This window comes from Somniosus microcephalus, unplaced genomic scaffold (assembly GCF_052327205.1).
Source record: "Somniosus microcephalus isolate GS21.2 unplaced genomic scaffold, FLI_Smic_1.0 unresolved_chr4, whole genome shotgun sequence".
In the NCBI taxonomy this organism is placed as follows: domain Eukaryota; kingdom Metazoa; phylum Chordata; class Chondrichthyes; order Squaliformes; family Somniosidae; genus Somniosus; species Somniosus microcephalus.
This window is the reverse complement of record NW_028225182.1, coordinates 33,780,675-33,797,567: the sequence shown is the minus strand read 5'-3', so window position 1 is coordinate 33,797,567 and position 16,893 is coordinate 33,780,675. Positions and strand designations below refer to the sequence as shown.

The following is a 16,893-nucleotide window of genomic DNA, read 5'->3' as shown; positions in this document are numbered from 1 at the left end:
GACGTGTGTGTGTGTGTCTATCTGTGCCGAGTCCCTTCGGTCTTCACACACCAACCTCACATTTCGTGTCGACGCGGCGCAGACTTGGCCAACCGGTCAAATGACGACGTCGCAGTGGCTCTGAGACAACATCTTTCTCTGTCCCTGAGCTGTGCAGGCCAGGGAAGACAACAGGACCCACAGCCCTGGCCTGGCCTGAGCTACCGGCTCTCACCTGGGGCAGCAGTAAAGAGGAGTTAGGAAACATTTCTTCGCGCAAACTGTGGAACTCGCCCCTGACAAAAAGCAGTCGAGGCGAGCTCAATTAATCATTTTAAATCTGAGAGCGTTGGATTTTTGCAAGCCATGGGTATTAAAGGATATGGAACCAAGGCGGGTAGATGGAGTTAAGATACAGATCAGCCATGATCTCATTAGAGTCAAACAGCACAGAAAGAGGCCCTTCGGCCCATCGTGTCCATGCCGGCCATCAAGCCCTGTCTATTCTAATCCCATTTTCCAGCACTTGGTCCATAGCCTTGTATGCTATGGCGTTTCAAGTGCTCATCTAAATGCTTCTTGAATGTTGTGAATGGCGGAACAGGCTTGAGGGGCCGTATGGCCTACTCTTGCTCCTATTTCTTATGTTCTTGCACTTTTATCATGGCTAACCTGTACCTTAACTCCATTTACCTGCCTTTGCTCCAAGGTAGCATAGTGGTAATGTCACTGGGCTAGTAATCCTGGACGAATGATCCAGAGACGTGAGTTCAAATGCCACCACGGGCCCCTGGGGAATTTAAATTCAGTTAATTAAATAAATCTAGAATGAAAAGCTAGTGTCAGTAATGGTGACCGTGAAACTACGGATTGTCGTTAAAAACCCATCCGGTTCACGAATGTCCTTTAGGGAAGGAAATCTACTGTCCTTACCCGGTCTGGCCGATAATGTGACTCCGGACACCACAGCAATGAGGCTGACTCTTAACTGCCCCTCTGAAATGGCTGAGCAAGCCACTCAGTTGTCAAGAAGGGGGCTCTTCTTGAGGATAATCGGGGATGGGCAATAAATGCCGGCCCCGTCAGCGACGCCCACGTCCCATGAATGACCGAGCAAACCACTCCGTTTTAACAAACCGCTACGAAACAAAATAATAAGAATGAAACCGGACGGACCACCCGGCATTGACTTCGGCACCGGCTACGGACACAGCACACCCAGCCCAGTCCACCAACAGCAGCACGGTGGCATAGTGGTTAGCACTGTTGCCTCACAGCGCCAGGGACCCGGGGTTTGAATCCGGCCTCGGGTGACTGTGTGGAGTTTGCACATTCTCCCCGTGTTTGCGTGGGTTTCCTCCGGGTGCTCCGGTTTCCTCCCACAGTCCAAAGATGTGCGGGTTAGGTTGATTGGCTATGATAAAATTGACCCTTAGTGTTAGGGGGATAGGGTGGGATATGTGTTGGTGTAGGGGTTACGGGGTTAGGGTGGGATATGTGTTGGTGTAGGGGTTACAGGGATCGGGTGGGATATGTGTCGGTGCAGGCTCGATGGGCCGAAATGGCCTCTATCTGCACTGTGGGGTTTCTGTGATCTGGGGACGGTAATGATCAATAACATGTCATTTTATAGTGGACACTAGGTGGAGCTGTGTAGAGCTGTATATAAGACTACACTACCCAGCTGTATATATATTAAGACTACATTACCCATGAGGCAGCAGTCAAGATGGAAGCCTCTACAGATACTGTACCTAGTCCACATGGGCTCAATAAAGTAACTAGCAAAAGCTAGCTGTGTTCATAATAAGAATGTCTATTAATGAACATAAGAGGGACTTGTGCCAAAATTGGGAGTGCTGTCCCACAGACTAGTCAAGCAACAGCCTGACATAGTCATACTCACAGAATCATACCTTTCAACCAATGTCCCAAACTCCTCTATCACCATCCCTGGGTATGTACTGTCCCACCGGCAGGACAGACCCACCAGGGGTGGCAGCACAATGGTATACAGTCGGGAAGGAGTGGCCCTAGGAGTCCTCAACATTGACTCCGACCCCTATGAATTCTCATGACTTCAGGTCAAGCATAGGCAAGGAAACCTCCTGCTGATTACCACCTACCGCCCTCCCTCAGCTGATGAATCAGTACTCTGCCATGTTGAACACCACTTGGAAGAAGCACTGAGAGTAGCAAGGGCACAGAATGTACTCTGGGTGGGGGACTTCAATGTCCATCACCACGAGTGGCTCGGCAGCACCACTACTGACCGAGCTGAAGGACATAGCTGCCAGTCTGGGCCTGCGACAGGTGGTGAGAGAACCAACACGAAGGGAAAAACCTACTTGACCTCGTCCTCACCAATCTACCTGCCACAGATGCACCTGTCCATGACAGTATTGGTAACAGTGATCACCGCACAATCATTGTGGAGCTGAAGTCCCGTCTTCACACTGAGGACCACCTCCATCGTGTTGTGTGGCACTACCACCGTGCTAAATGGGATAGATTCAGAACAGATCTAGCAGCTCAAAACTGGGCATCCATGAGGTGCTGTGGGCCATCAGCAGCAGCAGAATTGTATTCTACCACAATCTGTAACCTCATGGCCTGGCATATCCCTCACTCTACCATTACCATCAAGCCAGGGGACCAACCCTGGTTCAATAAGGAGTGTAGAAGACCATGCCAGGAGCAGCACCAGGGGTACCTAAAAATGAGGTGCCAACCTGGGGAAGCTGCAACACAGGACTACATGCATGCTAAAAAGTGGAAGCAGCATGCTATAGACAGAGCTAAGCGATCCCACAATCAACGGATCAGATCAAAGCTCTGCAGTCCTGCCACATCCAGTCGTGAATGGTGGTGGACCATTAAACAACTAACGGAAGGTGGAGGCTCCATGAATATCCCCATCCTCAATGATGGTGGAGCCCAGCACATGAGTGCAAAAGTCAAGGCTGAAGTGTTTGCAACCATCTTCAGCCAGAAGTGCCGAGTGGATGAACCATATCGGCCTCCTCACAGAAGCCAGTCTTCAGCCAATTCGATTCACTCCACGTGATATCAAGAAATGGCTGAGTGCACTGGATACAGCAAAGGCTGTGGTCCCTGACAACAAGCTATCGTGCTGAAGACTTGTGCTCCAGAACTAGCCGTATTTCTAGCCAAGCTGTTCCAGTACAACTATAACACTGGCATCTATCCGACAATGTGGAAAACTGCCCACAAAAAGTAGGACAAATCCAATCTGGCCAATTACCGCCCCGTCAGTCTACTCTCAATCATCAGCAAAGTGATGGAAGGTGTCATTCGACAGTGCTATCAAGTGGCACTTACTCACCAATAACCTGCTCACTGATGCCCAGTTTGGGTTCCGCTAAGACCACTCGGCTCCCGACCTCATTACAGCCTTGGTCCAAACATGGACAAAGGAGCTGAATTCCAGGAGGTGAGGTGAGAGTGACCGCCCTTGACATCAAGGCAGCATTTGACCAAGTGTGGCATGAAGTCAATGGGAATCGGGGGGGAAAGCTCTCCACTGGCTGGAGTCATACCTAGCACAAAGGAAGATGGTTGTGGTGACTGAAGGTCAATCATCACAGCCCCAGGACATCGCTGCAGGAGTTTCTCAGGGCAGTGTCCTCGGCCAAACCATCTTCAGGTGCTTCATCAATGACCTTCCCTCCAACATCAGGTCAGAAATGGGGATGTTCACTGATGACTGCACAGTGTTCAGTGCCATTCACAACTCCTCAGATAATGAAACAGTCCATGCCCACATGCAACAAGACCTGAATGACGTTCCAGCTTGGGCTGATAAGTGGCAGGTAACATTCGTGTCACAGAAGTGTCAGGCAATGACTATCTCCAACAAGCAAGAGTCTAACCACCGCCCCTTGACATTCAATGGCATTACCATCGCCGAATCCCCCACCATCAACACCCTGGGGGTCACCATTGACCAGAAACTTAACTGGACCAGCCACATAAATACTATGGCAACAAGAGCAGGTCAGAGGCTGGGTATTCTGCGGCGAGTGTCTCACCTCCTGACTCCCCATAGTCTTTCCACCATCTACAAGGCACAAGTAAGGAGTGTGATGGAATACTCTCCACTTGCCTGGATGAATGCAGCTCCAACAACACTCAAGAAGCTCGACACCATCCAGGACAAAGCAGCCCGCTTGATTGGCACCCCATCCACCACCTTAAACATTCACTCCATCCACCACCGGCGCACCGTGGCTGCAGTGTGTACCATCTACAAGATGCACTGCAGCAACTCGCCAAGGCTTCTTCGGCAGCACCTCCCAAACCCGCGACCTCTTCCACCTAGAAGGAGAAGGGCAGCAGGCGCACGGGAACACTGCCACCTCCAAGTTCCCCTCCAAGTCACACACCATCCTGACTTGGAAATATATCGGCTGTTCCTTCATTGTCACTGGGTCAAAATCCTGGCACTCCCTAACAGCACTGTGGGAGCACCTTCACCACACGGACTGCAGCGGTTCAAGAAGGCGGCTCACCACCACCTTCTCAAGGGCAATTAGGGATGGGCAATAAATGCTGGCCTTGCCAGCGACGCCCACATCCCATAAACAAATTTAAAAAAAAATCCCTTAATTCCCTTAGAGAACAAAAATCTTGATCTCAGTTTTGAAATTTTCAATTGACCGCCAACCTCAACAGCCTGGAAGAGTTCCAGATTTCCGCTACCCTTTGTGTGAAAAGGTGCTTTCTGATTTCTATCTTAAATGGCCTAGCTCTAATTTTAAGGTTGTGCCCCCTTGTTCTGGAAACAGTTTCACTGTATCAACCCTGTCGAATCCCTTTAACATTTTAAACACCTCAGTTGGACTCGACTAATGATTTAAGGCAAAGTTTAAGAAAATGGAACATTGCAGCACCACTCCAAATGCATGATGGGACAGTAAAGCTGCTCGGATTGTAAATTCTCAAAATGGCCGCTTGGAGTTGCCAAGGAGACAGCAGGTCGTTTGACAAACCTACTGGAGTTTTTAAGGATGTAACTGGTAGAATAGATCAGAGAGAACCAGTGGATGTGGTGTATTTGGATTTTCAGAAGACTGATAAAGTCCCACATAAGAGGTTAGTGTGCAAAATTAAAGCACATGGGATTGGGGGTAATATACTGGCATGGATTGAAAATTGGTTAACAGACAGGAAACAGAGAGTAGGAATAAATGGGTCTTTTTCAGGGTGGCAGGCGGTGACTAGTGGGGTACCGCAGGGATCAGTGCTTGGGCCCCAGCTATTCACAATATATATCAATGATTTGGATGAGGGAACCAACTGTAATATTTCCAAGTTTGCTGACGACACAAAACTAGGTAGGATTGTGAGTTGTGAGGAGGATGCAAAGAGGTTTCAAGGCGATTTAGACAAGTTGAGTGAGTGGGCAACTACATGGCAGATGCAGTATAACGTGGATAAATGTGAAGTTATCCACTTCGGTAGAAAAAACAGAAAGGCAGAGTGTTATTTAAATAGTGATAAATTGGGAAATGTTGATGTACAAAGGGACCTGGGTGTCCTTGTACACCAGTCACTGAAAGCAAACCTGCAGGTGCAGCAAGCAGTTAGGAAGGCAAATGGTATGTTGGCTTTCATTGCAAGAGGATTTGAGTACAGGAGCAAGGATGTCTTACCACAGTTGTACAGGGCCTTGGTGAGACCACCCCTGGAGTACTGTGTGCAGTTTTGGTCTCCTTACCTAAGAAAGGATATACTTGCCATAGAGGGAGTGCAGCGAAGGTTCACCAGACTGATTCCTGGGATGGCAGGACTGTCATATGAGGAGAGATTGGGTCGACTAGGCCTGTATTCACTAGAGTTTAGAAGAATGAGAGAGGATCTCATTGAAACGTATAAAATTCTGACAGGGCTCGACAGACTGGATGCAGGGAGGATGTTTCCCCTGGCTGGGGGGTCTAGAACGAGGGATCCCAGTCTCAGGATACGGGATAGGATATTTAGGACTGAGATGAGGAGAAATTTCTTCACTCAGAGGTTGGTGAACCTGTGGAATTCTCTACCACAGAAGGCTGTGGAGGCCAAGTCACTGAATATATTTAAGGAGATAGATAGATTTCTAGACACAAAAGGCATCAAGGGGTCTGGGGAGAGAGCGGGAATATGGTATTGAGATAGAGGATCAGCCATGATCATGTTGAATGGTGGAGCAGGCTCGAAGGGCCGAATGGCCTACTCCTGCTCCTATTTTTCTATGGTTCTATGTCAGTAAGAAAGACCGGGTAAGTACGACAATTGTTCTCTTTCCCAATTGTTGCGGCAAGGTGTAAAGGCCAAAGCTGCTCCATTTTGTGCTCAATGTTGAGAAATTTGGATCCCCGATTTTATCCACGCCGCCAGTTTGAAAAAGATAAAATGCGAGCTTCCAGTTGGAGCTTTTCGCTGCCAAACTATTTTATATACAAAAGGTTTTGGGCATCACACACAAGAAAGCTAATGGTAGTCATTTACAACACACGAGGAGGCCATTCAGCCCATCGCAGCTGTGCCGGCTGAATTATCCATTCAGTTCCGCTACCCTGCCCGATCTCCAGAGCCTTTTACATTTTTCTTCAAATATTTATTCGCTTCCCTTTTAAAAAGCTATTCTGGACTCTGCTTCCCGCACTGTTTCTGTTGAGGAATTCCGTGTCCAAACTGGCCCTTCCTTCTTTTGGTGATATTCTGAAATCCACAGAGAAATTTACTCAGCCTCAGAAAATACCTTCCAACTGAATCTAGGACTCAGGATGCCCCCAAGTGAGAGAGTGCCATGGCTAAATCAGTGGGTAGCACCCTCTCGCTTCTTAGTCAGAAGGTCGTGGGTTCGAGTCCCACTCCAGAGACCTGAGCACAAATCTCTTAGGTTGATATTCCCAGTGCCAGGACTGAGGGAGCGCTGCAACGTTGGAGGTACCGTCTTTCGGATGAGACGTTAAACCGAGGCCCCGTCTGCTCTTTCAAGTGGATGTAAAAGTTCCCATGGCACTATTTGGAAGAAGAGCAGGGGAGTCCTCCCCGGTGCCAATATTTATCCCTCAACCAACATCACTGAAACAATTATCTGCTCATCATCACACTGCTGTTTGTGGGAGCTTGCTGTGCGCAACTTGGCTGCCGCGTTTCCTACATTACAACAGTGACTCCACTTCAAAAATACGTCACAAACTCTGTTCCCTGACCACCATTTCCATCCCTGGCAACTGCCTTAAGCTGAGCAAGACTGGTCGCAACCTTGGTGTTGTGTTTGATCCCAAGGTGAGTTTCTGACTACATACCCGCTCCATCACCAAGACTGCCTTCTTCCACCTCTGTAACATCGCTCGACTCCACCCGTCTCAGCTCATCCGTTGCTGAAACCCTCATCCACGCCTTTGTTACCTCTAGACTTGACTATTCCAACGCACTCCTGGCTGGCCTCCCACATTCTACATAAACCTGTGCTCATCCAAAACACTGCTGCCCCGTGTGAAGGAATATGCCATATAACCTTTTTAGAAAAATACACTATCTTATGAAAGAATTCTGGCCTTGCTGAGATAAGAGTGGTTTGAAGGGATATTTACTAGTCCTAGCCCCTTGGGGCTACCCCGGATCAGGCATATTCCTCAGACGTTCACTTTCAACTAAAGTTTAAGGTAGCCGAATCCTAAAGATCCGGACTATCTCTCCCTAAAGGAAAGGAACAACCTGAAAATGTTACCGTCCTCCAGATAGCACTTTTAATAAGTTTAGCTAGACTGTAACGTTCTGGATATTATGAGGGTCTGGAAAACTCCCCCAGAATTCTGCAACTCCTCATTAAAGTGTGTACAGAGATTGAGTTCGCGAGTAACAACAGAAAATGCTGGAAATACTCAGCAGGCCAGGCAGCATCCGTGGAGAGAGAAACAGAGTTAACGTTTCAGGTCTGGGACCCTTCATCAGAACTGGAAAAAGCTGGAGATGTAACAGATATTAAGCAGGTGCAGAGACCGGGGGGGGGGGGGGGGGGGGTGGGAAGGTGTTAGGAGGGGAGGAAGGAATTGAAAGAACATACTGTGAAAATGTTGCAAATGGGAATGGCAAAATCATACTGCATGAAAAATGGGGGGCAGGGATTATTATCTGAAATTGTTGAACTCGATGTTGAGTCCGGCAGGCTGTAAAGTGCCGAATCGAAAGATGAGGTGCTGTTCCTCGAGCTTACGTTGAGCTTCATTGGAACAATGTAATAGGCCGAGGACAGATGCTGCCTGGCCTGCTGAGTATTTCCAGCATTTTCTGTTGTTAATTCAGATTTCCAGCATCCGCAGTATTTTGCTATTATATTTGAGTTCGCGAGGTTTGATACAGAAGTCTTATGTGAGACAATTCTAAAAATATATAGATTTATTAAAGAATCGACATGCAGTTTACAGTTGGTGAGTCAATTGCAACATTAACAGTTCCAAAAAGAGAAAACTTACAATCCTATTAACAGAGAACCTTACTTTCAAATCTTAACTTCGCTACAGTTTTACAGTTCTTAAAGTTCTATTCAGGATATCCACCAAAATCAAATACCTTTGATCCCCGAGGTACAAAGAGTTGGAGACTTAAAGCTGCCTCTGAAGCCGAGAATCGCTTTGCCCGATTAAAGCGAGTCTACTTATCCCATTTGAGAGTTCAATATTTATACCCTTTTCCAGTGGTATTCCCTTTAAGGTTTTCTGCTGATGTAAGCTAATTATCTTGAGTCATTTTTCTGCCGACTCCTGCAATTCAAGTCACCTCAGCTGGTAGCATTACAGAATTATGTCTCCTCTCTAGGTGTTCTAAGTTTACCATATAAAAAAACGGTGTGACAGCAGGTGTGTTTTTTACTTGATGTCATTTTTACGAAGGCAAATGTTTGTGCTTCTTTACGAGGTGTAAATTAGAACATCTTATCCAGGGTGAACCATTGTTTCGTTCCCAAAGGTCAGCCTGTCAGGAGCCTTTAACCTTGTTTCAATAAGGTTATTTATTCAGGGTCAACAACTATCTTATCTCAATAGCCAGAATGCTTTCATAGCTATTTCATAGTTAGGTTTCTAAATTTCTAAACCCAGTTTGTCATGTTTTAATAAGGCCCGAACTCTTTCATGAGACAGTGTATTTTTCTGAATAGGTTATATGGCTTATTCCTTCACAGGTTGACCCTGAAGAGTACCTTATAAGGAACTCTACCTTATAAATTCTTTACATAAGATAAGGAACATCTGCCCTCGTAAAGATGACACATAAAATAAGGGACATCTGCCTTCACACCTATGGTGAAAACTCCCAATCACTATTGCCGATGTAGCAGTAAGAAATTGCAAGAGGTCAGCTGAAAGATGACTAGTGATAATTAATTTGCATCAGCATAAACCTTATGGGATACAACTGAAAAAGGGTATAAATATTGAAGTCTCAAATGAGATTTCAGAGTCGCTTTAATTGGGCAAAGCGATTCTCGACTAGAGGCGGCTCTGTGTCTTCCACTCTTTGTACCTCAGGGATCAAAGGTATTTTGATATTGATGGATATCCTGTATAGAAAACTTTAAGAACTGTAATACTGTAGTGAAGTTAAGATTTAAAAGTAAGGTTCTCTGTTAAAAAGATCATATTTTTTCTCTTTTTAGAACTGTTAACGTTGCGATTGACTGATTCACCAACTGTAAATTGCATGTCGGTTCTTTTAATAAATCTCTATATATTTTTAAAATTGTCTCACATAAGTCTTCTGTATCAATAACTCGCAAACTCAATCTCTGTACACTCTGGTGGAGAGGTACATTTCTGAAGGAAATCTCCGGACCCTCATAATATCCGGGATGTTACAGTCTGGCTAAACTTATTAAAAGCACTATCTGGAGGACAGTAACATTCTCGGGTTGTTCCTTTCCTTTAGGGAGAGATAGCCCAGACCATTAGACCCAGTTAAGCGTCTTTAGGATTCGGCTAACTCAAACTTTAGTTGAAAGTGAACATCTGAGAAATATGCCTGATCCAGGATAGCCCCAAAGGGGCTAGGACGAGTAAATAACCCTTCACCCGTATCTTAACTCGCATCAAGTCCCGTTCACCCATCACGCCCTGTGCTCGCTGACCTTCACTGGCTCCCCATCCTACAACGCCTCAATTAAAATCCTCATCCTTGTTTTTAAATCCCTCCATGGCCTCACCCCCTCCCTATCTCTGTAATCTCCTCCAACCCTACATGCCCACAAGATGCTCCTTAAAACCTACCTCTTTGATCAAGCTTTTGGCCACCTCTCCTGATATCTCCTTCTGTGACTTGGTGTTAAAAAATGTTTTTTTTTATTGATATCGCTCTTATTAAGCCCCTTGAGAACATAAGAATTAGGAGCAGGAGTAGCCCATATGGCCCCTCGCGCCTGCTCTACCATTCAATATGATCATGGCTGATCATCGACCTCAACTCCACTTTCCCGCCTGATCTCCATATCGTTTGATTCCCCTAGAGTCCAAAAATCTATCCATCGCAGCCTTGAATATACTCACCGATTCAGCATCCACAGCCCTCTGGGGCAGAGAATTCCAAAGATTCATAACCCTGAGTGAAGAAATTCTTCCTCATCTCAATCTTAAATGGCCGACCCCTTATCCTGAGACTATGCCCCCCTGGTTCTAGACACTCCACCCAGGGGAAACAGCCTCTCAGCATCTACCCTGTCAGAAGTTTTACTATGTTAAATGCGCTATATAAATGTAAGTTGTTGTTATGTCAGCTGTGGCTCAGTGGGCAGCACCCTCATCTCTGAATCAGAAGGTTGTGGGTTCAAGTTCCACTCCAGAGACTTGAGCACAATAATCCAGGCTGGCACTCCAGTGCAGTGCTGAGGGAGTGCTGCACTGTCGGAGGTGCCATCTTTCGGATAAGACATTAAACCGAGGCCCCGTCTGCTCTCTCGGGTAGACGTAAAAGATCCTATGGTGCTATTTCGAAAAAGAGCAGGGGGGAGTTCTCCCCGGTGTCCCAGGGCCAATATTCATCCCTCAATCAACATCACTGAAACAGATTATCTGGCCATTATCACATTGCTGTTTGTGGGAGCTTGCTGTGTGCAAAATGGCTTCCGCGTTTCGTACATTACAACAGCAAAGTACTTCATTGGGTGTAAAGCGCTTTGGGATGCGAAATGTGTTATAGCAATGCAAGTCTTTCTTTTTTAAGCGCTATTCACCTCAAAGTGACCTCCGCACGTTACAGTAATCACACCCTCGAAGCCTTAAAGGCACAGCCAAGTTGCAGCAGCTCCATCTTAGCAGCAGAATATTACACAGGCCTGCCTCCTGACTTGCTGTGAGCATTGCCACGGGAGATCCACCAGCACGCTGACTATATTTTTTTCAAGCATTGTTACCTTAGCCCTCTGGACAAGGCTCCGGAGTCTCGGAGGTTTGTTTGTCTGCTGATTAAAGGGTCTCGGGGTGGGGGGGGAAAACTTAACAAGCTCAGTCATTAATTCCTACACGCCGTGAGGCCGAGAAGCAAATGGAAAACGAACAGACTTTTTATTTAAAAATAAACCCAGACGATCAGGGTCCGGGTAACCTACAGCATTCTGAACAGCGCGTACAAAAAAACTGGAGCATTGGGTTCAAAAGCAGAACGGTGGTGGTGGTGGCCTTCTTCAGGTAGCACGCAGCGGAACAGATATCTAGGCGTGTTAGTGGATGAAGCGGATTCTTTGTAGGCCTGTCGTTTTAGCCGTGTCAGGGACCAGCATTGACTCTTCATTTATAGAGAGTACAACGAGGAATTTCGTGAGGTGATGTGGGGGGCGGGGTTTCATATCTAATATTGAGGACAAGAATCGGCCATTCAGGCCATCGAAGCTTTTCCTTCTAGGACCGCATCTCTCCCTCAAATCCCATCCCTCAATACCTCAACCCTTCCTCAAAGCCCAATCTTCGAGTACCTCAACCCTCCCTCAAGGCCCAACCCTCCAGTGCAACCCTCCCTCAAAGCCCAACCCTCCCTCAAGGGGAGGCTGGTGTGGGAGCGGTGAGACCAGAGACCCGGTGAGTATTTAAACTCACTCTCGCGGGCTTTCTTACCAATTTCAGACCGGCGGCGGTGTTCCAGAGCCACGTCACGATTCAAAACGTGACGCGGGCAGGAGGGAGCAGCGGATTGGGTGAGTACGGCCAGGTTAGTTTGACAGTTAAGCTCCATAGTTTATAAAGTTTAGAAGGTCTTAATTTTTTGTGGTTATAGTTTCTAGTGCTAGTAACCAAGGGCCCTTGAGTATATCATTTAATTGGTGGTATTGATTTGATTTAAGTTAATGTGAATTAATTAAAGGGTAAGTCATGGCAGGAGAGCTCTGTGCCGTGGTATGCTCCTCCTGCACTATGTGGGAAATCAGGGACACTTCCTGTGTCCCTGACGACCATGTGTGCGGGAAGTGTATCCAGCTGCAGCTACTCACAGACCGCATTGCGGCGCTGGAGCTGCGAGTGGATACATACTGGACCATTCGCGATGCTGAGGACATCGTGGATAGCACGTTTAGGGAGTTGGTCACACTGCAGGTAAAGGCTGCACAGGCAGGAAGAGAATGGGTGACCACCAGGCAGAGCAGTAGGCGCAGGCAGGTAGTGCAGGGGTCCCCGTGACCATCCCCCTCTCAAACAGATATACCGCTTTGGATATTGTTGGGGAGGATGGCTTATCAGGGGAAGGCAGCAGCAGCCAACTTCCTGGCACCGTGGGTGGTTCTGCTGCACAGGACGGGAGGAAAAAGACTGGGAGAGCTATAGTAATAGGCGATTCTATTGTAAGGGGAATAGATAGGCCGCAAACGTGACTCCAGGATGGTATGTTGCCACCCTGGTGCAAGGGTCAAGGATGTCTCAGAGCGGCTGCAGAACATTTTGGAAGGGGTGGTGCATATAGGTACCAACGATATAGGTAAAAAACGGGATGAGGTCCTAAAAGCTGAATATAGGGAGTTAGGAGGTAAATTAAAAAATAAGACCTCAAAAGGTAGTAATCTCAGGATTGCTACCAGTGCCATGTGCTAGTCAGAGTAGAAATAGAAGGATATTTCAGATGAATACGTGGCTAGAGTAATGGTGCCAGGGGGAGGGATTCAAGTTCCTGGGACATTGGAACTGGTTCTGGGGGAGGTGGGACCAGTACAAACCGGACGGTTTGCAGCTGGGCAGGGCCGGGACCGATGTCCTAGGGGGAGTGTTTGCTAGTGCTCTGGGGGAGGGTTTAAACTAAAATGGCAGTGGGTTGGGAGCCTGAGCAGGGAGACAGAGGAAAGGGAAACAAGAATAGAAGCAAAAGATAGGAAGGAGTAAAACAAAAGTGGCAGTCAGAGAAATCAAGGGTTTAAATCAAACATGGCCACAGTAAATAATAATTCTAAAAGGTGTAAGAGTGTTAAAAAAACAAGCCTGAAGGCCTTGTGTCTTAATGCGAGGAGCATTTGTAATAAGGTGGATGAATTCGCTGCGCAAATAGAGGTAAACGGATATGATATGATTGGGATTACTGAAACATGGCTCCAGGGTGGCCAAGGCTGGGAACTCAACATCCAGGGGTATTCAATATTCAAGAAAGATAGGCAAAAAGGAAAAGAAGGTGGGGTAGCATTGCTGGTTAAAGAGCGGATTAACACAATTGAAAGGAAGGATATTAGCTCTGATGATGTGGAATCTGTATGGGTAGAACTGAGAAATACCAAGGGGCAGAAAAGGTTAGTGGGAGTGGTATATAGACCTCCAAACAGTAATGCGGAGGTTGGGGATGGCATTAAATGGGAAATTAGAGACATGTGTAATAAGGGCACAGCAGTTATCATGGGTGACTTTAATCTACATATAGACTGGGTTAACCAAATTAGTAACAATACTGTGGAGGAGGAATTCCTGGAGTGTATACGGGATGGTTTCCTGGACCAATATGTCGAGGAACCAACTAAGGATCAGGCCATCTTAGACTGGGTATTATGTAATGAGAAAGGATTAATTAGCAATCTTGTTGCGCGAGGCCCCTTGGGTCGGAGCGATCATAATATGATTGAATTCTTCATTAAGATGGAGAGTGAAGTAGTTGACTCAGAGACTAGGGTCCTGAATTTAAATAAAGGAAACTACGATGGTATGAGGCGCGAGTTGGGTTGATTGGGCTTATACTCGCTGGAGTTTCGAAGAATGAGAGGGGATCTCATTGAAACTTATAAAATTCTAACAGGACTAGACAGACTAGATGCAGGAAGGATGTTCCCGATGGCCGGGGAGTCCAGAACCAGGGGTCACAGTCTAAGGGGTAAGCCATTTAGGACAGAGATGAGGAGGAATTACTTCACCCAGAGAGTGGTGAACCTGTGGAATTCTCTACCACAGAAGGCAGTGGAGGCCAATTCATTAAATATATTCAAGAAGGAGTTGGATATATTTCTTAAGGCTAAAGGGATCAAGGGGTATGGGGAGAAAGCAGGGACAGGGTACTGAATTTGGATGATCAGCCATGATCTCATTAAATGGCAGAACAGGCTCGAGGGGCCGAATGGCCTACTCCTGCTCCTATCTTCTATGTTTCAAAGCCCATCTCCTGAATACCTCAACCCTCCCTCAAAGCACATCCCTCCAGTACCTCATCCCTCCCTGAAAGCCCATCCCTCCTGCATAATTCTCCCTCAAAGGACATCCCTCCAGTGCAACTCTCCCTCAAAGCCCATCCCTCCTGTACAACTCTCCCTCAAAGACCATCCCTCCTGTACCTCAACCCTCCCTCAAAGGCCATCCCTCCTGTACCTCAACCCTCCCTCAAAGGCCATCCCTCCAGTACCTGAACCCTCCCTCAAAGACCATCCCTCCAGTACCTGAACCCTCCCTCAAAGACCATCCCTCCAGTACCTCAACTCTCCCTCAAAGCCCCAACTCTCACTCTTTGTAATCACAGAATCACAGAAACCCCACAGTGCAGATAGAGGCCATTTCGGCCCATCGAGCCTGCACCGACACATATCCCACCCGATCCCCATAACCCCTACACCAACACATATCCCACCCTATCCCCGTAACCCCACGTATTTAATCCCCCTAACACTAAGGGTCAATTTATCATAGCCAATCAACCTAACCCGCACATCTTTTGGAATGTAATAATTGTAATTAAATTAGGTGGCATAGATTTAAAGTAATTGGTAGAAGGATTAGAGGGGAGTTGAGGAGAACTTTTTTCACCCAGAGGGTGGTGGGGGTCTGGAACTCACTGCCTGAAAGGGTGGGAGAGGCAGAAACCCTCATCATATTTAAAAAGTACTTGGCTATGCACTTGAAGTGCCGTAACCTGCAGGGCTACGGACCAAGAGCTGGAAAGTGGGATTAGACTAGAAAGCACTTTGTCGGCCGGTATAGACACGATGGGCCGAATGGCCTCCTTCTGTGCCGTAAATTTCTACGATTCTAAAATTTGCTCTGAGGTACAGCTTGTGCAAAGTCATCATAATCGGTACAGATAAAGCACGAGCCCTGACACACACTGATGCAGATCGAAGGTGACCGGGCCCCGAGATAGGTTTGAGGTGCAATAAATAAACAAACACAACGTAGACCGCCCCCCCGCCAAGTCTGGCCAGATCCCTGCCAACCAACATCACCACCCAGTGAACCACCCAAGTTCCGCTCAGTCCTGCCTTACGACGGATATTTTTCACCCGCAATTTTTAACGGGTCCCTTTCTCTTTTCAGACCCGCTGTGCCGTTCCGAGGAGCGTCTACTGGGTTTTCCGACAGATTTCCGGCAGTTCCGCCTCTGGCTCCTTTCTGTTGGCCGTCGGGGTGGATTGCACGGCACCGCGCATCACCAGTTTCCTGCTACATTCAACGAACCAACAACTCTCTGGAACAGTGCTCAAGTATTGGAGGAAATTGGAACGTCAAAGAGAAAAATAAATCAATTCCTGAGCAGCTCGACAGTGCAAAATTCCAGCCACAGCTGTCCAGATGTGCGCCTGTGTCCAGCGCGCCCTCACTTCCAGTAAAACTTCCGCAGTTCTTCCCAGAAGAGGAGGCTGAGAATGGTGTGCGGGCCCAGTCGGAAGTAGGACGCCCCTGTGCCCTTGTAGAGGCCGAGGAGGCCTTCCTTCTTCATGGTCTTTGCAAAGCAATCCAGATACCCCGTGTAGAAAATACCCTGCAGGAAGACAACAGTGAAGGTGACTGACTATAACGTTTGAAGGGGACGGACTATAACGTTCGATGGGGACTGACTAGAACGTTAGACGGTGACTGACTATAACGTTCGATGGGGACTGACTATAACGTTCGACGGGGACTGACTACAACGTTAGACGGTGACTGACTATAACGTTCGATGGGGACTGACTAGAACATTCCATGGGGACTGACTATTATGTGTGACGGCTCAAAGGGTGACCACATTTTCTGAACCGATCCGGGGACGCACAGGGCGGGAGTACAGCAAAGTAGCCAGGACGAGTTGCGCAGCCGAGTGAAGTAAAATTTACTGGTTATTTTGATGCAAACTGAATCTGCAAAAAGGCAGCGGCAGAACTTTCCGCCTGAATAATGCGGCCGCTGTTCACGGCATCTGCCGACCGTGACCACCGGCTCATCTCCCTCCTCACAGCCCGACACTCCGAGCCGGGAGATCCACGCGTCCCGACTCCAGTTGCCATCGGCCTCCCCCTCCCCTCCGGTTGCTCGGACATTTTGGCTCCGGTGCCGATTTCTCTTCAACCAAATTTTACAGGACCACCCGGGGATTCGGTGGGGGTGGGGGAGGGCGGTCGGGGGATGGGCAGAGCTCGCGTGCTGTGGCCAAAGAGTGCGATAAATTAAAGCCCCGCAGTGAGCCCACCCCTTCTACTGGTTGAAAACT

General features: G+C 47.6%; 1 protein-coding gene across 1 annotated transcript in view; it reads right to left on the bottom strand.

Moving 5' to 3' along the window:
* Positions 1–15,042: 15,042 nt before the first annotated feature.
* The window catches only part of slc25a35 (solute carrier family 25 member 35), a 44,847-nt gene continuing 42,996 nt past the window's right edge, over positions 15,043–16,893 (bottom strand). The window contains exon 5 of the mRNA XM_085977260.1: positions 15,043–16,185. Coding sequence (XP_085833386.1) covers positions 16,021–16,185 — 165 coding nt within the window. The 3' untranslated portion in view covers positions 15,043–16,020. The remainder of the gene's footprint in view (positions 16,186–16,893) is intronic.